The sequence below is a fragment of the Mustela erminea genome, chromosome 4 (genome assembly GCF_009829155.1).
Source record: "Mustela erminea isolate mMusErm1 chromosome 4, mMusErm1.Pri, whole genome shotgun sequence".
NCBI classification, from domain to species: Eukaryota; Metazoa; Chordata; class Mammalia; order Carnivora; family Mustelidae; genus Mustela; species Mustela erminea.
Genome location: NC_045617.1, coordinates 100,266,687 through 100,293,558, shown reverse-complemented (window position 1 = coordinate 100,293,558; position 26,872 = coordinate 100,266,687). Strand labels below are relative to the sequence as shown.

Below are 26,872 nucleotides of genomic sequence, written 5' to 3'. Positions count from 1 at the left end.
TGCCTACCTCTCAATCGTCCAGTGCTGGCTCCTAGAATTCCCCAGTAAACTCAACCTCTAATTTCCTACCTGGTAACTTGCTGGATGATATGCCCTTTCCCAGTTCCCCACTTCCTTCATTGGTGTTTCCTGGAACCAGCTCCCAAATTAACTACTTATATATGAATCCTATTCTTAGTGACGCCAAAACAAAGGTACTATTGATTCTCCATATTTACAGTAGTTATGTTCTATAAAGTCACCGCAAATGTGGAATTAGCAAGTCCTGAACCATTGCTCCAGGATGAAATAGAAGATTAAGTTCCTGAGAGCCCAGTTAATTTTTATCAGTTAATCATAGTCTTGTTTAATGTATCTTTCTGTTTAAAAACACCTTATTTAATATATATCATTGGTTCATTAACATTGAACCTATAGCCGACAGCACCGTAACTCATGCCTAACGGAAGCTTACCTGACGTTTACTTTCTCTGTGAGGTACATGGTAGCCCTCTTGAGTTTCGCGCACCAGACAGAACTTTAGGACTGTGCCCAAGAGGTCATTTTAAACAGTGAAAACCACAAGAAAAAGCACAGAAATTCAAAACATGTGGTACTCAATGGACCATGACAAGAATGATTGCTTACAGCATGAGAGCTCAAGCAAGAAGGCAGAAAGTCACCTTGTTCACCTCAGCTGGGAACACGAGCACAGGCCAATCACATTTTTCGCTGTTCCTCACATGTCCGCAAATGACCACAGAAGTACAGTGAGGATTGATTTCGGGGTTACAGATACATTTTCGTGTGTAGGCAAATTCAGAAGTCCATCCTTCTGAATGGAAGAGGTTTCCACAGATGAAGGGGTGGGAAAAGAAGAGTGATGAAAGATATGTAGAAGGTCTAAGTGGATGGTTCTGAGGGGGCTTCACAAAAACGGACCCGCTCGCAGCATGCAGGTAACTGTTTTCCCATATAGGCTCGAGGGGTTCACAAGGAGCCACACTAGAGCCAATCAGGGCAGGCCATGAAGCGGGAGAAAGGATGCAGCAAGTGTATTCTGTGACTGATGGTCATATACCAGATAGGATTGAGGATACCCTGGTGGCCACCAAAGCCCACATTTGGCAAAGAAAGATCAGATGTCTACTGCCAACCCACCCCCACCCCACTTACGCTCCTATACTGAAGCGCTCCATCAGCTCAACGGAAAGTGCATGGAACCCCCAAAAAGGGGACATTCTCAACTGACTGAAATTGTATTCAGTGTGCTGATAAATCCATAGATTGATTCTATTTTGTTTCTACTTAAGATGGAAATAATCCTAAATATTCAAGCATTTGGGGCTCCTAGTGAATAACCTGGGTCATTTTAGGATTTGTTCATCATGAACATGTATTTACTGCTCTACCTACAATGTGAAAGATACCCTATCCAGCAAGTCACACCCTAGATGGACACTAGAACAATCACAACAAGCACATACAACATAACCTGTAATGTGCATGAGATATGTTGGCACAGGCAAGGATTATAAAAACTAAAAGGAGAAAAACATCACTTTGAACGCTGATGAATGGGAAAACTTCACAGAGGAGCCAGGATAATTTGACTACATGATAAAGGATGAGAATGGTTTGCTTTGCGGAAGGAAGGTGAAAAGCAGGAGGGTATTTTAGGGGAGGGGAATGCAGTAGTGAGTTAAACGGTAAGAAATACCCCGAGGCATGCCTGGAGGAAAGTAAGTTGATTGGTTTAAGTGAAGTAGAATAATAATAAAGAGTACTGAGAGATAACTATAGGACTGGTGTCACAAACGAAGAATCCATTCAACCTGATGAAGAACTAGCCATGAGGACAAAGCCTAAAAAGCTTTACAGCTGAATCAAGTCTGAGTCTGAGGTCTGAGAACTGTGGTATTAATGACAGAAGAAGGAACACCAGAACAGAACTAGTTTGAGGCAAAATGAATGATGAGTTTGAGGTGACAGCATGACATCCTAGGGGAAGTGACAAGTGAGCAACTGAAGATATAAAACTAGATGACGGAGGAGAAACAGAATCGGAAATGTGGATTTGAGAATTATCAGTCCTAAGGTAATCATAGAAGACTCTGAGAGGGTGAGTATCTGAAGGGAGGCAACGAGGGAGAAGAGGAAGAAGCGTCCAGAAAGAAAACAAAGAAAGAGCAGTCAGGGAGTCGGAATGTGCCTTTGATCCCAAGGGCAGGGTGAGGAGGGAGATTCAAGAGCACATGATCAACCGTGTCAGTTCCTGCAAGGGATAAAAGAGAGGACTCGGGAAATTCAGCTGAGTTTGCTGACAGGCAGCTAACCTCGAGAGAGCAATCTCAGGAGAGTAGTTGAGGCAAAAAGACAGAATGCTTTCAAGAATGGGTTAAAGCGTGAGTTTATAGAAGGAGGATAAAGATAATGACTATTGATCACTTTGAGAGAGAGAAAGTCTTGAAATTACTAGGCTTGCAGCACTATCAAGGAAAAGGAGAGAGACAGCTCATTTTGTCTTTTTTTTTTTTTTTTTAACTTTCTTTTTGAGGTTTCTGCAAGGAGGAGGGATCCAACACAAAAAAGGACAAATGATTCCAGAGAACACTGGGAATGACACTTCAGAAAGACTTATTAATCATAAGATCTAACTCTTACATGGTTCCTGTAATGTTCAAGGCACTATTCTAAGTGCTTTTTACATATTAATACATCCTAATCTCATAATACTCTACTAAGGTGGGTAGTATTGTCATGCCCCCTGATAGGTGAATCAATGGAGGCATGCAGAACCTAAATGACCTACCCAAAATCACCATCTGGAAGGAGTAGGGTCAAGAAATGAACCTAGACCCAGCTGTAATAACTCCCTTCTTGAGACCTGGAGGAAAAAAAAGGATCTCCTGATTTATTACAAGATGGAAAGGGAAGTCCCTGAGCATCATCACGTATGATATGACATCATATGACAGAGCTCTATCTTGTAAGTAAGAGAAGAGGGTAGGGATTAAGGTGAAGATAGAGGACACACAGAGTCTGATAAAGATTTAGAAAAAAAGAGCACACACTACAGATTCAACAGAAGGATAATAAAACCTGTTAAACACCTACTATAGTCCTGGTTGGTGAGGGACTATCAAAGACAGTTAACTCAAGTTCAGTGTGGCTCTCTAGGGGTAATTATGGGACAATTTGAATTGGGAGATGAGCCTATTAGGGAAAGCTGTAAACTATGTCTGGCATTGATGTTAGAGTAATGGAGAGAATTTAGATTATGTTTTACAGTTCCAAACAAGAAGCTATTTCAAATAAAAAAAGAGAAGTCCTGAAACCCAGTATGCTACTGGTTCTGTATTCATAACACAAGGTTTATAGACATAGATATCAAATTGGGTCATCTGTATGTTTTAATGGGAGCAGTTTAAGTACAAGACTATTGAGTGTTCTGAATCTTTCATTAAGAAATATTGTCTTACATCACTATAATTATTATTATTATTTCTGATATGAACGTTTCTTTTTTCAGTAACCATAAATCTCAGACTCTGAAAGACAAAATATATTATGAGGATTGTGTTAACTGAAAATAGTTGTCCAACCTCACATCACTTTTATATATTGTTCTCCACAGCCTGATCAAATTCAGATGAAAATGTCAATGAAATACTGACTCTACCCTTGAACATCTGTGAAGAAACTTCTGTTTCTAGGAAACATTACCAAAATATCAAAAAACAAGCTACTTAATGCAATTGATATATAGAAAATACAATTATAATCTTCTCATAGATGATGATTCGTAAGAATCTGGTTCTGTTATTTTCAGAATCACTGACTTTACTTAATAGCTAAATGGATTTCATATATGTTGGCAAGGATTAAATCAAGAAAAATTTCAAAGAACCTAAAATCATTTAAAATGTTAACACTTTGTCTGAAATGCTGCTTTTTCTCTAAACCAAAAATAAGAAACAAAAGTCATATAAAAAGGTCATCCTGAACTTTGCCCAAAAATATTCTGTTTGCAGAAAATGGATATTTTAAAGGTTTAACTCAGGGCTGATCACCCAATATGATAAATGCTATTACATATGAAAAATAAAATATTCTTCATATAATAATATTCACTTCTTAGATGACTGTCTTTAGATTGAGTTTATGAGCATTTTCTCAAAAAAAAAAATGGAGGGACCAAGGGATATTGTACAACTACATGATGGAACATTCTGATTCTGGCCTTTATTCGTTTCCAAGTACAGAGGTATATTCCATTGATATAGAGAATTTTCAAAATAAGTGTTTTTAAACTTTTGAGTTAAAAAATAATAACTCCAGGTTGAGTTTAACTAATCAATTCTGTTGTGAAATTTTCAGAAACTGAAAGTCTGTAATAGGATGACCTTATGGTAATGCTCAGAAGAACAAAGGGCACTTGCACATAAGCTTTATGTGGTAGTATTAGCCTCTTGCTTCTAGTAGAATATTTATAATTGCATTCCAAAGCCAACTATAAATACTTTTTGCACTTAATATATCTAAAAAGATATAATTTGTATAAATATATAATGTATATTAAAACATTTAAATAATTATATATAAATTGTATCATAAATATAATACTATAATAAAATATTTATATAGTAAATATTTAATATGTATAACTATATTATATATGAGATATCTATAATATATACGTTTTCTTTGGGGTAACGAACACCTCATTTTACATATCCCATCACTATACATAATGAGGCAGATAGACACATTTTAAAATAAAATATTAATAGCATAAGGTATAAAACTGTTGAATCACTATGTAGTACACCTGAAGCTACTGTAATATTGTGCCAACTATACTCAAAAAATAAAATGAAATAAAATGAGATGTTAATATTATTTTACAGATATTTGTAGACATTCTAAGAATTTCTTTGCTCATTGACTCCAACAGGAAATGCCTCCTCATTAAGGCACTATAATTTAGAGATGCTTTTTAAAGAACATTGAACTGAAACTTGAAGATAAATTAATAACGCTATTTTGTAAGGTTTTGGAAAATTTCTTAGGATTTCCATTTGGGGGTTAGAACATGAAACAGTAAGGAATGCAAATCAGGAAATGATTTTGAAAGCAAAAATAGATATTGAATAAGTTCTCAAGGTTAATTACTATCTTTTTGTAAGGTCATGGGTTCTAACACAAATATTTAATATTATTAATATATATGTTTCCTCTATGCTTAAGTTTTAAAAGTTAAGCATAAAGAAGCTTCCCAGCGCAGAACAATTCCCACCTCAGCAGGGAATTCTCACCTTATTATATGTGTTGCCGCTAAACAAGGTGTGAGAATCCCCCTGTTCATCACTCAGTGAGAAGGAGGACAAATGACTGAAAGGTCCTGGGGTAAGGCAGTCAGCAAGGGAGAGGGTCTGTGGAGGCAGCAGGGACTGAGCAGGAGGATAGAGTTTAGTCTGATAGAAAGGGTGGAGAGAAACAGGCTTGGGAGGAACTGTCACATCCTGGGAAGAAGAAAAGCATAGAGAGCATGTTAGTGGACGAAAGTCAAGCTCACCTGGAATTAAGTCTAAACATTATAGACTTTACGTCAGAATCTCTTACTAGTAAGAAGGAAGCCTCTGCTCGCACTTGGGCCCCTCACAACACACCCCTTTCATGGTGTATTGTCTCTTTCAGGAATTCCTGTCAGTCTCCCTTCTCCAGCCTCCTCCGCAGAAACCACCACCAGCAGTGTCTCCTGAAGGGTGTCAAGACTGTTATTTTTCAAAGTGTTGAGAGGAGAAATGTTTAAGGAAGGTGAGCATCCATTCCAAAGGTGATAGCATGAGATCAGAAAAGGCTTTGTGGAAGAGGACAGTAACAATGGAAATGAATCAAAGAGTGCTTGTGATTTGGGGTGGAAGAAATGGGGGCGATGGGGGGTCATCACAGAGGATATCAGCGTGCAAGCAGCAGGGCCAAAGCATCGGTTTAATTCGTGGCACCGTTAAGTTGTGAAGCTGGGCTGAGTAAGGGCAAGGGATCAAGGAGAGGTAGGTCTGGAGAGACACATGAGGTTTTCAATCCAGGCAGTGTGTTCCTTTGGAGAGTAACTGGAGAGAGCACACAGATGAGTTACAGTGTAAAGAGGAGAGAGAAAGAGGCCTTCCCTAGGGTGGGTCTTGAACCTGGAAAAACAGGTGAATGCCAAAGACTTTGAGGAAGGAGGACCCACAGTATGAGGCCAGGAATGGGGGCAAGAAAGCCACGAGAGTGGGAAGTCTTGAGCATATAAAGAAAAGCTCCAAAAAGGGCCTGTTTACATAAATATCTATGAAAGACAGGGCTACTTTTTCAGATATATCATCTCTTATATTTCTGAAACTTTTAATGTAGGGAAATAAATCAACAGTGATTATCCTGTAGTAAAACCCCTTAGGACATGAATCTTATAAAATGAAACCTTTATTCACCTCTGTGGCCTCAGAGTCAAGTGCAACGTGTAATGTAGTAGACGCTTAATGCATTAATGACTGAAATTTCAGAGGAATATTATATTTTCTGTGAGTTCAATACTGTATTCTATTATTTCTTTGCTCCATAAGCAATGGACTAATAATATATTTGGTTTTGTGTGAAATGGAAATTTAGTATGAAATAATACACATTGATCAAAATTATATTTAGCAAGCAAGTAAATTCCACTTTAAAACTGTACATTTAATATTTTTAATGCAAATTTTGGGGCACCTGGGTGGCTCAGTGGGTTAAAGCCTCTGCCTTTGGCTCCGGTCATGATTCCAGGGCCCTGGGATGGAGTCCCACATGGGGCTCTCTGCTCAGCAGGGAGCCTGTTTCCTCCTCTCTCTGCCTGCCTCTCTGCTTACTTGTGATCTCTGTCTGTCAAATAAATAAATAAATAAATCTTTAATATTTTTAAAGTAAATTTAATTCATTTTACCAATACTATGTATTTTTCAGCCACTGATTGTCTTTCTAAAGTGTACACTGAACATGTTTGCTATATTGGTAGATGCCTTTTTTTTTAAGATTTTATTTATTTATTTGACAGACAGAGATCACAAGTAGGCAGAGAGGCAGGCAAAGAGAGAAAGGGAAGCAGGCTCCCTGCTGAGCAGAGAGCCCCATGTAGGGCTCCATCCCAGGACCCTGGAGGGGTCTTTAACCCACTGAGCCACCCACGCACCCCTTTTCTCTTTTTTTTTAAACATTAGATTCAAAACTTACTTTTAAAAAACTCAGAAAATTTAAGCAGGTTAGAAAATTATAATTCTAGACCTTTTAAGTTTGTAGAAATGAGAGATTATTATAAGCCTCTGTATCTTGAAATGGTAACTAACTGGTTTCTTGTTTGTGCTGCAAGTGTTAATTTTACATATCAAGCAAATACAAATAATTTTACACATGCACACGATAAGCACACATTATTATTATAAAAAGCATCCAATTTGCAATATTCTGCATCTCGTTTGTTTGTATTTTTCCCCCATTTAACAATATCTTTGGAATATTTCTATGTCAGTACACGAAAGATGAGGATTTCCTAGCAAGACACATTACCGAGTTATCTCACGGATATAATTGTCATTCAATTGATTCTTTTGGAAACTCTAGGTATATCACCCAAAATATCAAATATTTAATGGTATGATAAATTTACCTCCTCTTTGCCAGTTTTCATACTTTTAATTCCTTCCTTTTGTCTAATTCCATTGGCCCCTGCCACTAACATTATTTAATAATGGTCACATTATCGTGCACCTTGAAGGGAACACTTTTAGTGTTTTCCCATTAAAAATGGCTTTTAGATTGAAATATATTCTAATTTTGTTTTATTTCTCAATCAATGATTTCATTATTTTATCAACAGCTAATTACAATTCTTATCAGTGTGGAAACTGATTGATTTGAGAACTGAGTAGCAAACACAAAGACTAGGTGTGTAAGGAAAAGGTAGCTTTGTTACTGACAGTTGACAGCGGTTAGGAAAAGGTGAGCGGAACAGTTCCTGGTTGATGTTTGGCTTCAGCTTTTCTGGGAGGGTTCAAGAACCCATTCTGAGGACTTCAGAAGCCAAGACTGTAGTGATCCAGGGGCAACAGAAGACTCCCTAGATGGGGGACTCGGGCAGGGCTAAGGTCTAACCAATCAGACAGAAAATGTTTCATATTTCTGTGCTCTCTGTAGCCAACTTTCCTATCTCAGGAGCTGGTCAACCCTGGACACTTCTGTGGATCAGAGAGGTTCCCCGGCTATTCCAGGCAGCTCAGCAGGGAGGGAAGAGCAGAATCACAGAATCGTATCAGCATTTGGACAGGCTATAGGGAGATAAGGGTTCCAGCTAGGATCACTTTGCTTAATAATATGGTACAAAGGTGAAAGAATTCTTGGTGGTGACCGCCTTGACATAAATGTCACCTGAGGCACCTGTTCTGATCTGTGCTAGTTGTCTTCTATGCTTCCTATAAGCCATTAGGCTGTGACTCTCTTTACCATCATCTTGGAAATTTTCTTTGCCTGTCTCTTATGTTCCATCTCCCGCCTCCCGTATGCCATGTCTTTCTTGGTTCTCTTTTGTATCTATTGGGCCCTAGAGAAGTTTCCTGGGGGGAAATGGAGTATTAGAAGAAAAATTTTGACCTTTGCATGTTGAAAATTTTGTTCTTACATTTAATTTTTCCAGTTTTCTTTTGTCAATTCTTATAAATTCATTTCCCTTGCTTTCCTTATGCACAGGATAGGTTATTGTTCTTAAATTTTCAAAATCAAATATTTAATTCACTTGTTTGTATTCTCATATTCATTCATTAACCATATTTAGAGTCATGAGTTTTCTTCCAGAGACTATTTTGACTGTATTCCATGATTTCTAATAGATAATAGTTTCATTATGTTTTTCTTCCAGGTAGAAATTTTATTTTGAATTTCCTCTTTAATCAAAAATTTGTTGAAAAGCACATTTTTCAATATGCAGGTAGCAAGGAAGGCCAAATAGTCCCAATGCATATGGAAGTTTGTTACTTTTCAAAATATTTTGCCAGAAGATAACTTGAGAAGCTCCAAATGAATCAAAAGATATTCTTGGTCCTTCTCTATCTCATTATTATAAAAATACACACGCACACACCCATCTTTATCCCTATGTTTTTATTACTACATCTAGGAATCTTGACCATATACAAATGTAATATACATAACGGGCCCTTTCTATATACTGTGTGTGTGTCTGTGTGTGTGTGTGTGTGTGTATGTATACGCATCTGCAATGACTTTGTCATCAGAGCTTATCTATGGATGTCGATGTACCTTCAGCTTCACACCCACAATTATTTTACATATTTTACTGCCGATTATACCTTCACAATTTTCTCACAGAATTGTAATTTGATATAAAGAAGTCCCTTACTTTAAGGAATAAATTTTCCCTAACTTATTTCTCTTCTAAATCCCCAAAATGTCACTCATTGTAGATTTCATGTGTGAAACACAAATGCCATACACTGAAACTATTTTAAATCTGTGTTTTAATTTAACTGCATTATAAAACTGCAATACGGTGTGATTGCTCACTATGTCCTGTTTTAAATATTCAGATATGTTTTCAATGCACTTCATAATGGTGTCTGATTCAAAGGAATGAATTTCAGTTCATTATTCTATTGTTTTCTATGTATTACTTTATGGTGTTTTCTGCAGCAGGAAGAACATGTGTGTTTCCAATTAAATTGGGTTTTTAATTTTTCCTTTATGAATATTCTTCAAAAAAGATATTTATCATTGACTTCAGCAAAATGTTAAACATTATAATATTGAGTACCTCACGTCTTTAAACATTACTAAAGTTGCAAAGCATCACCAGGTCCTGGATGCCTACTTTGTAAATATCTTATGATGCCACAATGCAATTATTAGTTAAAACTCAAGGTAAAAGTATAAATATAGGGCTAGGTATACTAATATGAATGATGAATTAACAATATGGCTGTTAACAAGCTTATACCAGATATAGGTCTTACATCATCACTGTCATTTCTTGTTATTTATTCCTATATTAGTAGTGGCACACTCAATCCAGACTATTTTGCAGATGTTTTAAAATAAATCCCCTTGTTCATTTTATGTGGATTATTTTAATTAAAAATAGTTATGTGATAAATCATACATCCGACTGGGCACGTGATCTTCAACCAAGGAGAAAAGGCTTAAGGAGTAGCCAGCTGAGGGCTCTCTGTTCACTGCACCAAACTGAAGGGCTGACACTTTCCCAGGAAATCTCACTTAAAATATACATGAGTTGTGACTGTCTAGCACTCAGACTTAAAAAGGACACCAGTGTAAATCCATATTAATCAACAAAGCTTAAAATATTTCTTAGAATTTTAAGTCAGGAGGTGGCCTGCTTTTCCTGCGAGGGTCCACTGAGGATATACAGTAGGCTTTACAAACCCTATGTTCTGTCACTATTACCATGGTAGCATGAAAACAGCCTCAGACAATACCTTAATGAATACATATAGTCATGTACCAATAAAATATTATTTATAGGAACAGGTGGTGGACCAGATATGGCCAACAGGTAGTAGTGTGAACCCTATCGTACATCAATAAAATCTTCATCATATCTGACCTGTACCCCCCCACCACCCCAAAGAACTATCTTGAGGTAGGTAGGTACTACTTTGGAAATCACTATTCTAAATGATTCCTGGAAATGAACATCATCTACCCTGCTTTCACATCTAATAGATGAATCTTCTAATGTTCTAGTTTTTGAGGGAAGGATAGGGAATCATACAATTGTTTCATACCCCGTTTCTATCAGTGAGCTATGTTACCAAAGCAATTTCTAATAAAATGCTTTAAACTGCTTTTCACTTGCTTGAGAATCGTCTTTTTCAGTATAAAAATACTTAGGACAAATTTTTCAAAAGAAAATAAGCTTGACTTAGGAGCTTGATTTTTAAAAAGGGATCTTTTATTTGATTATAAGATCATATCCTGAAAAATAAGGAACAAAAGAATTTATGAAGCGAGTAATACCTTTGTTCATTATAGAAAATTTTGCAGACAATATGTGGTGAATAAATTAATTTAGTTCTGTTTATTAAGAGAGCTGGAGAAACTGCAGAATTAAGTATTGACAGAGACTTCAGAAAATTAATGCTATAGCCATATCCGCTACATTTACCACTCTAAAAAAAGCCTACTTTCCCTTCAGCCATCAAGTGGAACTATTTAACTTCAAAAGCTGTTTTCACTGCAATACCAAAGGGCATTTTAAGGCACTATGGGCTCTTTACATTAAAGCCTGCACATCTGAGACTCTTTTGTTCCATCCTGGCATTTTAAAGTTACCCCCTTTCCTGTGGTTTGGAAGTGAAGGGTGAAAATCCACTTTCTCTTCTCTCCTGCTGTCCCCACTTCACACCATGCAGTGATTTGTGCCTCTGGAAATGCAGAGCATCACCAGGTGAAATTACTGGAGCCCTTTTTTATTTTTTAAGATTTTATTTATTTATTTAACAGAGAGATACACAGCAAGAGTAGGAACACAAGCAGGGGGAGTAGGAGAGGGAGAAGTAGGCTTCCTGCCAAGCAGGGAGCCCGATGTGGGACTAGATGCCGAACTAGATCCCCGGACCCTGGGATCATGACCTGAGGGGAAGGCAGACGCTTAATGACTGAGCCACCCAGGCGCCCCTGGAATAGCTTCTTGTTTATCAGCCCTTATTCTGGAGGATCTATATGCATTTAAAAAACAGATATAAATAGTTTACGCCACACTTACCTATTTCAAATTCTTATTTGAACCAAAAAATGCAAACATGTGAAGTATGAAAAGAAATAGCATATGCTTAGCTTTTTCAAATCCCCTTCACCCCAAAAAGTTTTTAAATGATTCAAATACAATTTGCAAGATAGGCTTTGGATTAGTTAGGGGTTAGCATTTGTGGTTGTCTAACAGCAAACCTTAAAGAGCAGATGCCCCTGGGAAGGTACTGTGATGGCAACATGCTCAAGGGAAAGAAAGAGAAAATATGTCATAATCAACCACAGTGGGTGCTAGAAAGTTAAAATGCCCAATTTTGTTTTTCTATGCATAGAGTTTAATTATCTTAGGGTGCCACCAGACATGTATTTGGTAGAGAGGTGTCACCAGACATGCATGGAAGAAGTCAAAAAACAACATAGAAAAGAGACTTCTGTGATTTCTCATAACAGTGGAGAGGAGAGAACATATTTGATATCATCTTAACAAGGGATCAAACCCTTTCTTCCAAAATTACAGTGATTTTAAAGGAAATGATAACAATAAACATTTCAGATGTGTATTCCCTTTCAAGTGTCCAAAGCCCTTTTGCGGTGACTATTTTGTATAATCACAAATGGGTATCAGTATGGGTACCATTAGAAATGGGATGAGTAGTCCCATCTTTTTCTAGGATAAAAATTAAGTTCAGAGTTCCCAGGCTCACACAGAATCCATGTTCTTTCCACCGCATTCTATCGCAAGGTTTCTCTCCTTTGCAGGAAGCAGAAGAATCAAAGACTCCAGTAAACAGCAGTCACAGAAAGTCCCTTAAAGGATCAGAGGACCAGAGAACTGGGCCATGGTGTGTGTAGCTCAAGTGTGTAGTGGACAGTTTCACACGAGGAAGTAGAGAAGATTACAGGGAAAGTTAAGATTGACAGAAAGAGACCCAGGTCCAAAATAAGTAGAAATCACTAGAACCTAAGCTTTATGAGGGCAGGGATACTGTCTGCTTGATTTCCAGCAGAGTCACCCATATATGTTGCAGGACTTGGCACACAATCGTTAAAGGGTTGAATGCTAGGAGTAGAGAGAAAGGAATGAGCATGGAGGGAAGCGGCAATGCCACTCATCAAGAACATCAGGAAACCATAGCACTGAGGAGACCACTTACCAGGGAATAGGGACTATTTGTTACGATTTTGACCTACACAGTAGATTACAAGACTTTCCATCTCCCCAAACATTATGTCCTGAGCAACACTTGCTCCTTTCCTTTTTTGAATCATCTAAGGATGAGAAATATCAACCAATAATATTTAAATATTTAATAACATTTATTATTATATTCCAATAGTATTTACAAACATAAATACAGAATTGTAGGGTAAGAGGGCACCATGAAAAGTATTTTGTACAATGCCCTCTTTTTGCAGCTATGTAATAAGGTTCCGGATCAGGAAGGACTTCATCAAACAACAGGCATTTTTCATACCGCTGCCTGACATTCAAATATTTCTCTTAAAAAAATATTCTTTTTTAGTTGATTCTCCTGAAACCTGACTATTGAGGAAATACAAGAATGAAGGTAAAATCTATAGGAAATTGGGGAAGCCATAACTTTGCTGAAATATCTAGTGCCAATGAAAATGCATGCCCTTTAATAAATGGGGGTATGGCTAGAAGCTATTTGGAATGTGGGGAAATCCCATCAATGGAGGCTTTCTTACCTCCTTTATACAAATCAAAAAGGGAAAAGTTCTTAGTTAAGGCACAAAAAGAAGATACCTAGTCAGTGTCGGTTGAACTGAAATGCTGTTGTGCAGTGGTAGCATTGAGCTTCATTAGTTTAATGTTGTTGGAGCTGGAAGGGAGCCAAGAAATGCTGTAGTCCAGGATTTCTCAACTCCAGCACTACTGACATTTCAGGCTGTATAATTCAGCATTATGCAAGATTGCCCCGTACATTGCTTAGAGGCCAGCATTCCTGGCCTCTACCCACTTGATGCCAGTGGCATCCTCAGTTATGACAACCAATAATGTTTGGGCCAACATCACCCCAGTGGAAAACCCACCAGGCCAGCCCAATTCTCTCACTTCGTTGATGAGGTTCATGGCTCACAAATGCACAGGGTAGAGCTGATTAATCAAGGGTAGAGCTAACTAATCAAGCTTCCGTGACTATGTTCCAGACTTCAGAGTTCTTTCTGAAAAACCAAGCTGCTCTAGTTTTCCTTTGGTTCAAATATACCTCAGAATGAATGAGCTCATCAGATCCTCCCTGGATAGAGGTTCTAAAATTGGGAGGTGAGACTAGCCTGACCCTACAATATTCTGCAAAAGGCCAGTCCTTCCAAAATGCAGTTCAGGAGAGTCTAACATTTCCTGGAAATAGATTAGCCAAAGACTGAAGAAAACACCTCTATTTCCGAACTTACCCAAAGGAATGAATGTCATACAGGCTTGCTTTATTCGAACCGGTAAAATACGTTAAGCCTCTCAACTCTACCAGATAAATATAAGTGACAATCCAGTCCCGGTGAGTTGTTTATTACCGTGCCAAATGCAATTTTCTATTTTCAAGGAAAAATAAAGGTTAAAAAAAAAAAATATATATATATATATATATATATATACACACACATATATATATATACACACACACACACATGCGCACACACACACACATAAAGTAAAGGTTAAAATATGTATATGTATGTATGTATGTGTGTATATATATATATGTATATCTATCTATCTATCTATCTCACACCTAAAGGTCCATAAGACAAATTGGTATTTGGATGATCTGACTGCAAGAGATTAAATTTCTCTTCAGATGTCCATATTTGGAGATTAGAACATTAGCTTGAAAAAGTCTGAAAACCTGCCAGCTCTGCGGTCCTTAAGGAATCATCAATTTTGAATTTATAGATTTTACAGAACTTCCTTTCCATGCAGCCTTCGAAATAAATAGAACTACATTTTTGCACTTGTGTAAAGTATTCCATACATTTTCTTTTTCCATATATTTACCATAAAGGACCTGCTTCACCAGCTTGAGTTGAGTTTTCCCACGTGCTGGACTTCTCAGGCTGTCTGTGGCTCTTTAATGGAATTCAAAAACCAGTTTATTTACCCCCTTTTTCTCTCTGCTTCATTCTCTCCTATGCATTCTTTTGGTTACTCCTATCATTTGAATTTGTTGTTCTTCTTGCCCAAATTACCCACCTTTTTTTTTTTTTCTTTATCTTGGATCACAGAAAAAAGGTTTCTAAATCTCTCCACATAACTCATCTTCAGACTTATATATTTTGCTGTGACCTTTACATTTGTCAACAAAGTCTGTCTAATCTCACCCACACTTTAAAATAAGTAACAATCTCCCTGCTGCTTTGAGAGTATAATGTGTTTCAAACACATCAATCTTAGCATTTATATTCAAATAGTACATCCGACTTTCACTGTGTCATCCTCTCTGCTTTCTACCTTGAGTCCTCTTCTTATGGGTCAAAGAAAATTATCGTTAGAGAAGAGAAAATCACAAGCCTCTCACTAGGATCGCATTTCCTAAGGATCTTTATTGTTAAATAACAAAGTTTAATCAAGTAAATTTTTAAAATTTACTTGGCTTTATTAAAGGATTCATGAACCTCCAGGAAGTAGAAGAGAGCTCTGAGGAATTAGGAAAATTGGAAGGGTTAGTAGAAGGCTGGGGCAAGAACATTATTAGCAAAAGAAAAGAATTGTTCCAGGGGAGGTAGTTTTGGGAAGGGGGGGCAGGTGTCTTATCATGCAGATTATTACCTCCTATTTCTTTGGTGGGCGGGGAATGATAGAAAAATTCTTGACTGACAAGCAAAGACTATATTTCCGGGGGAGGTAGAAACTGCAAATCAATTATGTACTAAGCACAGGTTCAAGAACTCTAAATGATACCATCTGGGGCCCATGGTTTTAGGGTTTTTTTAAACATCACTAATAACCATAAGTCATTTTAAGGTAGTTGTAGAATTGAAACTGTGTAAGGAAGGAGGAAGGGGAGTATTGTAGACAGTGTCCTGGAAGAACAGCACTAGTTTTACCAAAACTGTCCTAAATGCCATATTGGTACCATCTATAGTTCTATCTACAGGCTGACCTTGACTCAGAGTTCAAGTTTGGGGTAGAAATCGGTGAAGTAAAACATAAGAATGTATCATTTTCCTTGCCAAAACAAAACTTTCTAATCTCTAAATAACATTTACTCTGGATATTACTTAAAATATTTTTACACAGCTACCTTCTTTCTTTTGACATTCTAACTGTTATTCAATACTCTTCCAAAGAAACTAATAGATGATATTTAATTTTAACAAGACCTTAGCTTAAAACTGTAGCATAATTTACATGAGAGCCTCTAAATATGACAGTACCATTCCTCTTAAATAGAGATAGATAGGGACATCATGAGCTAACAAAAAATCAAAGAACACATTTGTATAAAACTTTCAGATTATCATTTTTTCCCTATAGATTAGGATATGGTAAGATACTGCATATCTCCCAATATTTCTTAGGCAACTAATGCTTCAGAGCTTGACTAATTATTGGAATTAATTATTAGAATTCAGTTGCTTAAGTAATTATTAGAATTATTAGAAATAGAATAATTCTATCTATTATGATCCAAGTGACAACGGGTCTTCTTTGTGTGTTTGTTTGCTTGTTTTAAAGCAAGTAAGAATCTCTTCAATACTTTAATGCTATGTAAGGCAAAGGAAGGGGGACAAGAAACTAAGTTTCCCATAGCTTGAAGACAACTGCAACAGAAGATTGAAACTCTGTAGTTCCAGTTCTAATCTTCCAACCTCAATAATTACACAAGGTCATAAGAAAGCTTAACCCCCCCCCCAAATAAAAAGAGTGAGATGAAATCTTAAGTCTGAAAAGGTGATCCTATTTGATTATATTCTAGAGAAAAAGCAAATATTGTCTCTACAGGACAATTTCAAAAAAAAAGAAAAAAAAAACAGTTTATGATGATAAACTATTACATGTGATATCATACCTGTTTATAATAAACTATTACCTATTACACTTAGAGGGAGGAAGGGGGGTGGGAAGGTAGAAGGAAAGAAGGAAATAAAGGTGGGGAAGGAGAGAGGAAGACAAAAGGAAAAAGGAAAAAAAAAACTCACAAAGATTTCATTACTCGAATAAACAAAAATAACCTGGCAAAACATGGAGAAACTAAATCTCTGGTCTTCACCCTTCCATAAGAAATGTAACACAAGACATTTCGGTTCTCCCTCCTTAAGACAGTTAGGGAAAACCACTTAATCACTTCTAGACCTAGAAAGGTTAAACATTTTAAGCTGAAAACTACTTCTCAATGAAAGGTCAGCACTGATAAGAGATCTTTTTATGACTCTTTTGATTGAGAAACAATTGTTGAAACAGTAGCAATTTATAGCAAAGCCAGAAGTCATTCAGAATAAAAGGCAGTATTGTCAGTTTCACCTATGACAAACATGAATACTTGCTCTGTAATAATAACATGCCCGTGACACAAGGAAGTGAAGGTGAAGGTCCCAGAAGAAATCTAACTAGATAAATAATGAGACAGAAATCTGAAAGTCACCCATGTAATCATCAAAGTTGAATGTCAAACAAAATTTGGTAGTGAAGTCAGGTATCTCAGAAAAATCAGAGAAAAGAAAGACAGAAAATACTACCAAAAAAAAAAAAAAAATCCCCCATAATTGTCCCTTTATATTCTCTGTGAAGTGGTGTGGAAGAAATTCATAAAATGATCATTTTCACACAGAACATCTTCCTTTTCTTATTGAAGCAAATTAGAAGGAAAATAAAATTCAAGAGGCACACGTGCTAGGAAGTGTTATTTCTCACTAAAAACAACAACAACAACAACAACAACAAAACAGGGTAATCAGATGAAATAACAGTATTTCCTCTTTAATTCTGTCCAAATCCTTTCTTTTAATATATTTCTCTAAGGCTTTCAGAAGAAAATGACATATTAATACTTTGGGTTCTATTACTTATTTATAAAGAGAGAAAGAGAATATTTTATGTAACATTTTATATAACTGAGTTTAGCAATTGCTTTTTTATTAAGTTGACGATCTTAAGTGAAGAGATCACCTTTATCCAATTAGACACACTAACTGACCAGAAAACAATCAATGTATTTTGCCAACTCACAAGTAGTCAGACAAACTAAAAATCAGTGGGCTCTTTAAGTATCTTCATTCTCATCAGTGAATTGATTTTCTAAGCCTCAATGTCTTCTGGATGCCTGTTTGTCCAATCAATTCTGTTAATTACTTTTCAGCTCTGACCTTGGCTGTCTATAGGGTATGCTTCAATGTATATCACCATACTTTCAAATCCAAATGCAAGTGTGAGGATATTTTGCAATAAGTCAACAGGACCACAAATTGATACAATAATGGATTTAAAGGTAATTTCAAAAAAGCATAAGCTTCATTCCAAAGAGTCTTTGTCACAAAATCCATCGAATATAGACGGATGCTTCTTAGCCTATGCCATTTTGATGTAAAAGCTGTTGATTAATAAGTCTCATTTACTTGATTATGCGTTTAGATTCAAACTTTGCTTTTAGTACCCAGAGACGGTCTCCAGGCAAATGTTCAGTTCATTATCAGTTTAAAAGGCTGCCTGCTTGTATCTTAAGCTACAGTAAATACATTTCCGTCTGGTCTCATCATCTCTAGTGTCTGACATTTTGTAACAGAGAATTTTGAAATCATATTTTATGGCAGCGAAGCTGTTAGGGGAAATTTATTGACTTAACAATCCCATCCAGCATCTCCTGTCATGTGGAACTGTCCCCAGTACAAGGCAGATTAGTGAATGTGAGCTGCTTCAATTTGGCCCAAGTGTCTGGCTAAAGAATTTTCCATTACATGGGTGGGTGAGATCAACTGAGTTTGGAACCATTCAATTTATTCTGTGGCAGCAGCAAAGGAGACTACAAGAGTGACTAGCGAATTTGAGTACATGCTCTTCTATTCAAGTTTTGATGAAGTAGCAACACTGAGATTATAAACTGTTATTACTCAATTTATATTATAAGTAGAGCTAAGCATCTGCACTGGTGAGCTGTCTGATGTCTTTCTCCCTGGCAGATTCTGGACACGGAGATGGTAGTTAGAACTCCACATAGAGAGACTAGTTCATAGTATATGTAGTTGGCCCATGTGCAGGGACCCCAAGTTTCTATTAAATTATCCCTCTCATGCAAGGTTAATGAGGATGACCAGGGAATGTCTGGAATTCACTTTTAAATAGTACGCTCTACCTCGTTCAATCTGACAGTCTGGAGACTCCTTTTACTACCCATGTTGCACATAAAAGGTGAGATAAAAGCAAGAAAAAATTGGCTGAAAGAAACAATACGAGTACAGTTGTGTTTGTGGCACCTCCATATTTGCAAAAGAGTTCCAATTTTCCACAAATTATCTGGAAATTCATAGGTTTATGCTGAACATAAACAGAGCTTTAAACTTGCAGTCTAGTCAAAAAAAAGCAGGGCAAAGAAATGGCAACTCCTTTTAATGACAAGAATTTCCTAAACTTGAAAATGGAATTTATCATTTTCATGGAGAGTTAATGGTGATAAATCTGTACCTTGCTATTCTACACATGAATCTTATTTAAAACAAAATACATACATTTGAAATTATACTAATATAAAAGAACAAAATCATTATTTTACAGCTTTAGGTTGTATTTTGAAGAACATAAATTACATAGATAGTATGTGAAGTTTATCTTAGCTGTTGACGTTTTTGTCATTTGACTGCATTATTTTTATAATGATCCCATGAGGTCTAAAATGTCATAGTAAGCCTCTAAAGTATTTGTATCACACAAGCAGTAGATATTTAATAAGTGTTTTTTGTTGATGATTAAAATATGCTTTAAGAGGAATTTTCATTTCTGTTATGGGAATTAGTAAAGACAATCCTATAAATCAGTGAGATTTCTCTATTTAATTTAAAGTGAGGATAACATTTTATTCTATAAAATGAAAGTAATTGCCTCTAATTATCATATTCAATGCTATTAGTGTCTTCTAAAAATGTTTACCTTATCAAAATCATATTGTTTCCATTTTATAGAAAAAACTATAACAAATCCTGAGAAAGTATTTATGATGAACATCTTCAAGGCTACACAGTGACTTCTGACCTAATGAGGGTTAATCTCAGATCTTTAAGGAACACAGATTTTTGAACTGGAAGGATCCTTAAAAAGTACCCAATCTGAATGCCTCATTTTATACATGAGGAAAATAGAGAGAGATGTTATAGAGCTAATAAGTGCCAGATAAGATAGTCCTTATGATTCACAAATGCAAGTATAATTTATTGTTTCAAGAATATTCTTAGTTATTTTCAAAGTAAAACTTACATGGAGTATATCCCCTTGTATTCCTTCATAGATCACCAAGGGTGGTGATCACCAAGGGTGGTGATTTTACTTGCCTTGGCTGTATTCAGAAAGGTTTCTGGATTGCTCACATTGTTTATCCATGTCATAGTATTTGAGATATAAAATATACAACCCATGCCTATTTGCTGCATCTTAATAGGACAAAAAAGATGCAAAGTTTCACTCTGAAATAATTTATGGACTTTTATATTGCATAAATGTGTATTTTCATATGTTTCCCAAATAGCTTATAAAGCAACACCAACAACCTCCCATTATTCTCCCTCCAACATATAGGATATACAAGGGGAAGATAGTACTCCTTTTTACATGTAATCCAAATGACAAAAAAAGCCTTAAAATATCTTAAGCCCCAATCTACTATTACTGCTCAATCTAGGGGTTTGTATCATCTCTAGTATGTTACTATGCATCCATACAGTAGATATTTCGCTAAATGTACTAATATACCAAACCCAAATAGTTCATCTCTTCAAAATGAAACAGGAATTTACAAATAATAATGTGACACCTATATGACCCATCCAACCAATGACTTCATGATGTCTTTCTTTATGGAGAGTGGTGTCTTTGTTCCCAAAACATTAGTAGCACAAGGTAGAAAAAAAATTTTTTTTAACTTGAAACACTTCAAACAAAATATCATCCTGGGAATATATTAATTTCTTTTTATTATGCAAATAATGGACCTTTTATTATTACTAAGGACACTCTAATCAAATAAACATTTTCTTGTACATACCATATTCATAGAAGCATCTTCCTATTTTATACAGTTATTTATCAAAGTATCAAAATTTTTTCTTCTGTATGCTCACCTGATCAGAAAAGAAGTCACTGTTATCTTCCAGGTATTTACTGAAAGGGTTGGGTTCATAGACTTCCTCCTCTTTTCTCAGTAATATTTTGGATTTTACAGGTACTGGGCGAATTACTCCAGGCTTAGTCTTCATGAATGTTAAATAAAATTTTGAAAAATAAAGAAATAAATGGCATTAAAATGAATGAATATGTGCACTGTTAAGTCATTCAAGTGTTCTCACAAAAATTTTTAATTTTTTTAAATTTTAAAATGATTTTACCAATACATAAAAGCAGCCTAGAAATCAAATGATTTTCACTAAGATGACTTTAAAATTAACTGTTACAGCAATTAACTAATAGATATCTACTATCCCAATGTTCAAAATGCAAAAACCTTCCTCATTTATCTAGCCAAATGTGTTCCTATATCCTCACTGGTCATTCAGTCAACAAATACTTCGTTTAACAGGTATTTATGGAGAGTGGCCTTAATGGCAGGCAGCTTTCTTATTCTGGGCATGGTAGGAGAGATGAATTTGGCACAAGCCACCAAGCCTTTAAGATTTTATTTTTCTGGAAACCAATTCCCATGCCCCAACATCCACAGAGCTGGCCCCCAGAAACCAGGTTCATACTAAGTCTGATGAAACCAGGGATGGCCTTCTGACCTAAGAGGGGTGGTTAGAGTAAGACTTTCTCTTCCAAGAATGTGGAATAGGAATTCAGACCACTCTGCAATTACTTGGGAAGATTGAAATTATAATATGTCAATCTGCGAGCTATGGGAAAGCCTCAATTTGCCATACAAAGCAGATCAGACGAGATCAAGAAAGAGAGCAAAGTGCATGGGGAGCCTAAGGAGGAGAGACACTCAGGGGCTTTCCAGAATGGAATTCTAAAACATTCCTGGGGCCCCGCTGATTTTTCGTTTCCTGAGGCTCCCTAAGAATTTCCTTTTCTTTCACACAAGATCGCCTTATTTTTAAAACTTACAACTTCTTTAACTTGCAACCAAAAGAGTTTTACCTAACGGACTAGTCATTCAAGACTCATAAGCTTGTACCCAATGTCAGTTTGATGAGAAAGAGAGAGAGAGAAATCTACTTGGGGGCAATTTCACAGTGATGTTTCACAAACACCAAAATCTCATTACACTGTAAAATGTCACAAAATGATTGATAAGTTTACAAAAATACCCCAAACTAGAATTCAATAAAAAGTTGTGACACTTGTCCTGGTTAAGCATTTTGCTGCAATCATTCTTCTCAACCCCATTTCCTTTCAGAAAATAGTAAATTAGTTCTCCTCAGTAAATGCTGATACTCACAACTTAAGCCTTAAGGGACTACATCTATCTCTCTGCTCTATAAACCACCTGATATATTTTGAGGCTTGAATAAATGCTACTCTGCAATACTTTCTTCAATCGCTATTTTCCCAGTTGTCTTTCATATTTATGCCAACTGGGGAAGGAAAGAGTGAGAGAAGTCTTTATCGTCCCCAGGCTAAGAAATATCTCCTACTTAAGAAACTCTTATTTCTCTCAAGAGGAAAAAAAATGTGCAAGTAACATCCAATTATGTATTAAGTCGCAGAGTTGAGTATACATATGAGAGCAGTACCCTCCAGTAAACTCAACACAAGAACAAAGTGTAGGCAGCTACTGATTTCTATAACCATCTATACTAAGGGAGATGATCTTAAGTTGTCCAGATTTCCTGTCTCTCTTCCACTCGACTTCCTGTTTCATTTCCCTTTTCATCCCCTACTCCCCTACCTTCTCATTCTTTCCACTCCTTTGTGTGGTAGGAAATCAATACAGCTCTAGTACTCTGGGCCTACCAAGTTTTAGGAGCTAAGTTTGGTGGCAGTATGCAAAAAGATGAAAGCAGAGAGGAGAAGTCTAACTCAGAGCACTTGATATGCTAAGAATCCCTCTGCCAGGGCAACATGGCTACCTGACTGATTGTATTGCCAGCAGACTGATGATTTGGGTTATCCTCACCTGGAGACTTTCACTCAGATCTTCTCTCCTGGGCGAGAGACCCAGCAAAGAGACTCTTCTGGATATTCAGTATCAGAATCAGTTACTAATGTTTCATAATTGTTTTTGTTCTAGCCTTTATGCTCCTTAGTTCCTATGAATTTCCCAAATTTGGTGGTTGTCTATTAATTTGACAATAATTCTTTCCCAATTTCCTCTACTCTACTGGATGTTCCACAGGCTCTTTTCTTTGATTTTGTTCCTAGGCTTGGTCTACCTGAAGTCTCTGAGTCTCCCTCATTCTAGTTTGCCCAGTTGGCCTTGGTATAGTTGCCCTGATTCTTACACTGTATTTATCTCCTCTTCCTCCAGTCCTATTTTTTCTCCCACACCTTCACTTGTTGTTACTCAGTAGTATTTTACAGACATGGAAGCCAAATTACACAAAAGAAGACTAGGCATAGTTTGCCTTTGACATGTTCCTATTTCGCATCCTATGAACTTGAACCATAACCTCCACACCTAACTATTTCTCAGTATTTAGTCAGGATGGTCAAGTTGGAAGTTAAACACTAGTGGTCCCATTCTGAACCTCACACATGCTCCATAAACCATGGTGCATGGACAAATCATGTTTGTGGCAACCTCTACACCTTGCTCACACCATTTCACATGCTTTGAAATCAACCTCAAAATCCTTGAAGATTCATTGCAGATAACACCATCATTCTCCTATAGATCCAGATTCTATATCTTATCTATATGCGATCAAGCTCTATAGTCTCTATTGCAGGTAGATTATCTCATCAATTCCCTATAAACAACCCTGTGAGAGGCTTAGAGAGAATAAGTCACATGCCAAAGCCAAACAGTTAATATAGGAAGAAGTCAATGTTGAAATCCAGTGCAGATCCATTAATCGAGCCCATGATTTTAACTACTCCCATGCCTACTGCAGAGACAGACAAAAGACAGAAATTTAAAATCATTTTTAAATACCCACCTCTATAATTTCCTCTGTCCAATCAATTGCAAAGCCCTAGTATTTTTATATTTGTGATTCTTTTTAAATTCACTGCTTCTGCTTTCTTTCTTTCCTTTTTCATAATTTTTTTTTCAGTTTTCCAAGATTCATTTTTTTTTAAATGCACCACACCCAGTGCTTTATGCAATATGTGCCCTCCTTAATACCTACCACCAGGCTCACCCAACCTCTACCACCTCCCTTCCAAAACCATCAGTTATTTCTCAGAGCCCACAGTCTCTCATGGCTCATCTCCCTTTCCAATTTCCCCCAACTCACTTCTCCTCTCCAATTCCCAGTGTCCTCTGTGTTCTGTTTTATTTCTAATGTCCATTGTCACATCCCTGATGTTGGCCAATGTTATTTCATTCAGTATCAATTTACCTTTTTTTTCATTAGTCTTACTCAATACAGTTTTTCTTTACTTTAGCATGGCATAAATGTTCCTGCAAAAGAGCACTCCTAAAACACTGTAGGATATGAAGTTTTCCTATTCGATATACACATCCATAAATCTTCCCTTCACCTCTATACTTACACATATGCACCCTACACCATATCCTACATCATAAAGGGCTCTGTGGTTTGCATGGCCAAGACATCAAAATTTGTACTGATGTCTCTCTCCAGACTTGGTTAAAAATATACTCACAAAAAACAGCATGATGTTGCTGGGAGGAGAGCAAACAGGATACAGATTTTAATTTTTGTACTAGTGTTAAAAGACTGTATGACCTTGAAAAAGCTGTTCAACCGGCCTGGACGTTCTGCTAAAGGATTATAATTGTCCATGATTAGGTCCTTTAATAATGAATAATGGCACATTTTATTATTTATATTCCTTTCCTCTCAGGTATCATACCACAAAGAGTTTTTACATAAGTCTTGTTTCTGCATATTCAAATCCATCCCCCAAACAAGGGTTCTATTTTATAGAATATCTATAAAATAGCCTAAGTAAAGCAACTGGTGCTGTTGCTGGTACTTGCAAGGCTTCCCTGGAATATTAGTTAACTTGCTCTCTGCTCTTCCTAATTCCCGTTACTAATGTCAAATAGTTATGTAATCTACACTTGTTGAAGACTAAATTGCAACACAGAGTAAACTAATGCATATCCAAATAAGATGTCTTTTAGCACCTTGCGACTCAGAATGGGCTATGTAAACCAGTACCATCAGTGTCACTTGAGAACCTGTTAGAAGTGCCAGATCTCAGGCCCTACCCCAGACCTACTGAATCATAATCTGAGTTTTCACAAAATCCCTAGGTGATTCATGAGCACTCAACTAGAACTCTTTCCATTTAAACACTGTGCCGCCTGCCTAAAGATAGATCTTCCTTGGTCTGCCATTTTAGAGACATCTGTTCAACCCTGAGCTTCTGCCTCCAGACTAAAAGAGAGGCTTTAGAAGAGATTGTCTATTATTGGTTTCTAATCTACATTGTATCCTTGCACACACCCACTGATATTTTCAAACTTGAAGTAGACCTTTGTTCTCTAATTCTGGTAAAACTAATTGGCTAGGTTTGTGTACAAACAAAAATAAAGGAAATTAGATGAATCAAGTTAGAAGAGTCTGTTAAAGAGAGCTCCTGTTAAGACTGTCATTGCAGCAACAAAACTAGCCCCAACTGGCTCTTCTTTCATTTTTATCTGCTATGGAATCCATAGATCCAGCTAGACCCATGACTAATACACACAAATGTTATTCTTATGAGGCCAGGAAAAGCAACTCCCTAATTTTCTTACCAGCCTAAATGGGGAAATAAAAACAGGCAATGACTCCCACAGTTAACACAAAAAAAGCACAGAAAGAATAACAAAAAGTTTCTCTAAATGCCAAATTTCAATTCATCATGATGAACCCACTGAGAACTGACCTACACAGGATGTAAGCAATCTTTGAAGTGCCCCAAAGACAAAATAACCATTGTTTTGGATCTCTGAAACACATGTCTATCAGACACTCTCTGGAGCCATTTTGCCAGTCGGACCTCGTCTATGTCAGGAACTATAGTGTCTATAACCCTTGTTCTCAGACAGCTGGCCATTCAGTTTAGTATACCACAGAATAATCTACACTAGGAGTCAAATCATGTCACTTGAATCCTCTCAGAGCTCTCTAATGCTTCACTTTCTCACTTAGAGTGAAAGCCAAAACCTTTGTCATGCCTGTGAGGTAATGCCTAATCTTTCTGATGCCCAACGAGGCTCTCCCCTCTCCATCTTAACTGCTGCTACTGTCCCTCTCACCCCCTCATGCTCTCCATCCTAGCACCATGATGCCCTGTGCCCTGAGAGTTTGCACTTGGGCTCTTTACTTTTTCCAGAAGTCATTTCTCCCTGGAATGCTGATATCCCCTTACCTCCCTTATTTTTTTTTCCATAGAACTTATCACAATCTGACATTTGTTTATGTGTTTATTGTTATTGTTGTTGTTTTCTCCACTAGAATATAAGCTTTGTGAGGCCGGAGATGATGTCTTTGTTCACTGTTGTATTTCCAACACACAGAACTGTATCTGGATCCTAGAAGGTGCTAAATAAATAACTGAAGAATGAATAAATTAATTGACAGGCAGAAGCAGCCCAGGATGCTGGCTATTATCCAATATGGAGACCTGAAGAAGTGTTGCTTGACAGCTTGGTGTCCCCCATTACTTTTTCTGGATTAATATTTTTATTTGGGTATAACCCAAGAAGAGAGAACTCTTCAGGATAGAAGATCCATACTATCTTTCCCCAAGAGAGGACCAGAAGACGGAAAGTGGGTTAGTGACCAGAAAACTGGTCACTCTACTCTTACCCTTGAGTAGAGG

General features: G+C 36.8%; 1 protein-coding gene across 4 annotated transcripts in view; it reads right to left on the bottom strand.

Moving 5' to 3' along the window:
• MLIP (muscular LMNA interacting protein) overlaps positions 1-26,872 on the bottom strand; it is a 258,002-nt gene that overhangs the window by 30,453 nt on the left and 200,677 nt on the right. For all 4 annotated transcript variants that reach the window (XM_032340280.1, XM_032340281.1, XM_032340283.1 and 1 more), the window contains 2 exons: positions 21,058-21,186; positions 5,298-5,504 (listed from right to left, as the gene is read on the bottom strand). In XM_032340280.1, coding sequence (XP_032196171.1) covers positions 5,298-5,504; positions 21,058-21,186 — 336 coding nt within the window. The remainder of the gene's footprint in view (positions 1-5,297; positions 5,505-21,057; positions 21,187-26,872) is intronic.